Genomic DNA, 3,528 nt, shown 5'->3' with positions numbered 1-3,528 from the left:
TGAAGAAGAAAGAAGAAACAGACACACACAGCACTCCTCAACCACAGTGGCACTTGCTCAAACAGAGGATATAGGCCAAGAGAACAACAATAGCCCTCTCAGCTTACAAGACCTTGCTACACCTATACAAACCTCAGAACAGCAGCTGTCCCCAAGTCAAGGAGCATCAAGTGCCTCATTACCTTCAAGTACTGCAAGCAAGAAACGCAAAAGCCCATTTCCTACCCAGAGCAATACACTCTTGAGTTACTTCCAGCCAAGGTCTACAAGCATATCCTCTGCTACTCCAAGGACACCTCAGCAAGCACACCCACACTCTATCAGTAGAACACCTCAGTTGGGCAGTCAGCCTTTTGTTGGTAGTGTAACTCAGCTAGAACATCACTCTTCTGCTGGCAGTGGAACCCAGACAGAGTCAGTTGAGAGCACTGCTTCTAAACTTGCAAGGCAACTTCGCTACTTCCATGGATGTACCCTCCAAGACCATGTAGAGCAAGAGCTGTCACACAACAGACACCACCAAAGAGATGATGTTCACTCTGAGTGTGCCTCATTTGAGTCAATCACTAGGCTGCTATGTGGAGACTACAACAATGGGACTCCTCTTCCAGATGTCCTGAGCAATCCTTGTTTCAAGAGGGCAGAAGGCTTAGCAGATGGCATTGACTGTCAGGGTGCCTTTGAAGGCACAAGTCCTATAGCCTTGCCTAAGGACATTGGGACATGCAATGAGAAGCTGCCATTAAGCCTCTGCATGTCCAAATACTATCAAAGCAGCACCACAGCCTGTGTTCCTAAGACCACATTTGACATTGACAGCCTCTGCTGCTTTCCTAGCAGCCTTGGCTTTGCTTGTCAAGGCATTCACTGGCTACCTAATGCAAGCACTGTGCTCAACCTGAGCCACAACATCCACTTTAGTCTCAAGGTCCTGACATATAATCCAAAGGGAGAGCTATGTCAGACAGATCAGCCACTCCATAAGATTCCACATTACTGTTTTGGAACAGCCATTGGCATGGAGTCAGTTCTGATCTACATCTTCTTTCCAGAGCTACATCTTGGAAGTGGTAATGAGCACAGTACTTTCCTTAGCAATGAGGACTTCAAGCTTTGGTATGACTCTGTGCTTATGCCAGCTATCCAGAAAAGTGTAGCAGATTCCAATGTTCTGCAGCACTACCCTGTGTCTGCTGAGGTTGCACGTCTAGATGCTACTGTGCTGTCAGCTGAGACTTTTGCAAAGAAGAGCTCCTCAAGAGAACAGCTTCTCAAGTATGCTCTACAGCCACAACATCTGCACCAAATCTGGACTTGTATTCAAGACAGCGTTGCTTGCAATCCCTTGTTTAGTCGCTTTAGAGGTGCTGCACTCTTTGCACACTCTAAAAACACTAAGCTAGAGTACATGACTGAAGACCTGAGTACTACATTCTGCAAGTGGCAGAACTCTTGGTCTAGAGTCACTGATCCACAGTTCTGCAGTAAGGACTCTACCTTTGTTGATCTTGGGAAGCAAGTCACTTCAGAGGATAGCAATCTTTTACACAACACTGTACCAAGCATGCACAAAGCAGAAGTGTTTCTTTGGAAAAAGTGCTGCTTGGATGCCTATCACAGGTCACGGGTTGTTCTGCTTGCAGACAATAAGCCAGCCAGAGGCAATCCTCATTGTACTGTGTATCCCTTTGCTACAACAAGAGACAGCACAAATCAGACCCTCTTTGCTTCACCAAGTGGAAAGGAACGTGCAGATGGCTTAGTCTACTCTCAGTTCTATGGATTGATTAAGACCCCATTTGATACCTCAAAGGCCTACATCTTCCAACAAGATGCTGTAGAAAACCTTGCACTAGATCCTGGGTATATCCGCTCTCTCCAACAAGAAGGTGGAGGGATCACATTCTCTCAGGCTGTCTGTGAGAAGGCCTATCTCCACATGAAGCAGCGAGCACATGTCAATCTCAGAGACAATTTACAGAGGTCATATGGGATCAGAGAAGAGCATCGGATATCTCTAACCATGATGGAAGAGATTGAGAGCCAGTGGACCCAACAGGACGTCTACAGTGTTTCTGAGGATAGCCCTAGTGTTCCACTCCCATACTACATTGTCCCAACACAAGAGCTGCTTGGATTCCTCCGTGCCCAGATCAACAAATACTGTTTCTTGTTTGAGCATACCCGAGCCAACACCTTTGGAGTAGTTCCACTAGCTGCACAAGCAGTCATGATAGTAGCTCTAAGAGCACTTTGATTCTGCTATGGAAGCAACATACTAGCAGCAGAGTCACTGCTCTACAAAGATTGCTGGGAGAAGAATCAACAGCAGATTGTAGTAGTGGAAGGCTTTGGCATGCAACAGACAATTGAGCAGTGTGGACTAGGCTGGTTCCTGCCCAAGTTCAACTGGACTACACTGAGGATCAAACAACCCCATGAAGAGAACATGCTGAATGGCTGCCTGCTTATGCATACTGAGTACAAGAAGAGATGGCAAGCAGTAAAGGATCTTCAGAATGTCTATGTCTGTTTCAATCAAGCAGAGAGGTGGTTCCATCAGCACAACATTGGCAAAAACCCAGCACTACTTCGAAAGTGGCTAGAGTATCTATATGCTCTGAACCTACAGCAGTTTGATGCTGATGTGTGGAAGGCTATGCTAAAAGCCCATAAGAAAACACAGCAACTTTCTCCTCAGGCGCTTGAACAAGATGGAAAGATGGCATATTGCTTTGATGGAATGAAGACTTTGTTCCTTAACAGTGGTGTGGTTAGTCCACCTCACATTGTTACAGGGAACAAGGGAGCTTTTAAAGGAGTAGAAGATCTACTCAACTTTCTTTTCCTAGTGGACGAAAGGAAAAGATCAGGCTGGGCTTGGAAACCATATCGCCAGATCCTGCAGAGAACCCTGGATGTTCTAGAAAGAGAGCTGGGTTATCGAAGATCTCAGCTATGGCTAGATCAGTTTCTACACCTGGTTCGCCTAACCCACTGGATCTTACCTTATCCATCAGACCGTGCGCTCATTGAATCAACAAAGACTAGCCAGGAAAAGGGGCTATCTCGAAAGCTTATGTGGTTTTCAGCAGTCTTCAACCATCCTACACTGGCTGTACAGCAGCCTGAAGAGGACAACCCTAGGACACTTCATGTCTTGTTGTACAAAGCACACCGCAGCACTAGCAGAGATGGTAGCATGAACACATCCTGGGATGCTTTTCAACTTATCAAAGCTTGTAGTAAACAAGGGATCATGATACTTGGCATAGATGAGTCCAAGGAGTATTGGAGCAGTGGCAGGAGGAGTGCTGGCTTACAAGGATGGCTGCCAGTCTGGGAGCAAGGGAAGACTCCTCTACTAGAGATGCAGGAGAGAGTTAGAGGGTTAAGCCTTGATGAGCTAGAAGGACTAATGGTTGGATGGCTTGAGGAACACAGTGAGCAGATACATAGTGCCATTCATGAAGGAGAGGTTCCCTCTTTTGCTACTAACAGACCTAGAGAAAATACTTCTCAGGGCCA

The 3,528-nt window shown here is 46.3% G+C and overlaps 2 protein-coding genes across 2 annotated transcripts; both read left to right on the top strand.

Annotated features, from left to right (window-relative positions):
- Positions 1 to 421: 421 nt before the first annotated feature.
- BU25DRAFT_299317 (uncharacterized protein) lies at positions 422 to 2,038 on the top strand (the record flags this gene model as incomplete). Its single annotated transcript, XM_033701961.1, has 1 exon — positions 422 to 2,038. A coding segment is annotated over one exon (1,617 nt), but the record flags the coding sequence as incomplete, so codon positions are not given.
- Positions 2,039 to 2,405: 367 nt separating this feature from the next.
- BU25DRAFT_468205 (uncharacterized protein) lies at positions 2,406 to 3,484 on the top strand (the record flags this gene model as incomplete). Its single annotated transcript, XM_033710728.1, has 1 exon — positions 2,406 to 3,484. A coding segment is annotated over exon 1 (1,035 nt), but the record flags the coding sequence as incomplete, so codon positions are not given.
- Between the last annotated feature and the right edge of the window lie 44 nt (positions 3,485 to 3,528).

Source organism: Macroventuria anomochaeta, assembly GCF_010093625.1.
Source record: "Macroventuria anomochaeta strain CBS 525.71 unplaced genomic scaffold BU25scaffold_15, whole genome shotgun sequence".
NCBI lineage: Eukaryota > Fungi > Ascomycota > Dothideomycetes > Pleosporales > Didymellaceae > Macroventuria > Macroventuria anomochaeta.
The sequence above is the reverse complement of the archived record's forward strand: the minus strand, read 5'-3'. Positions and strand labels throughout refer to the sequence as shown.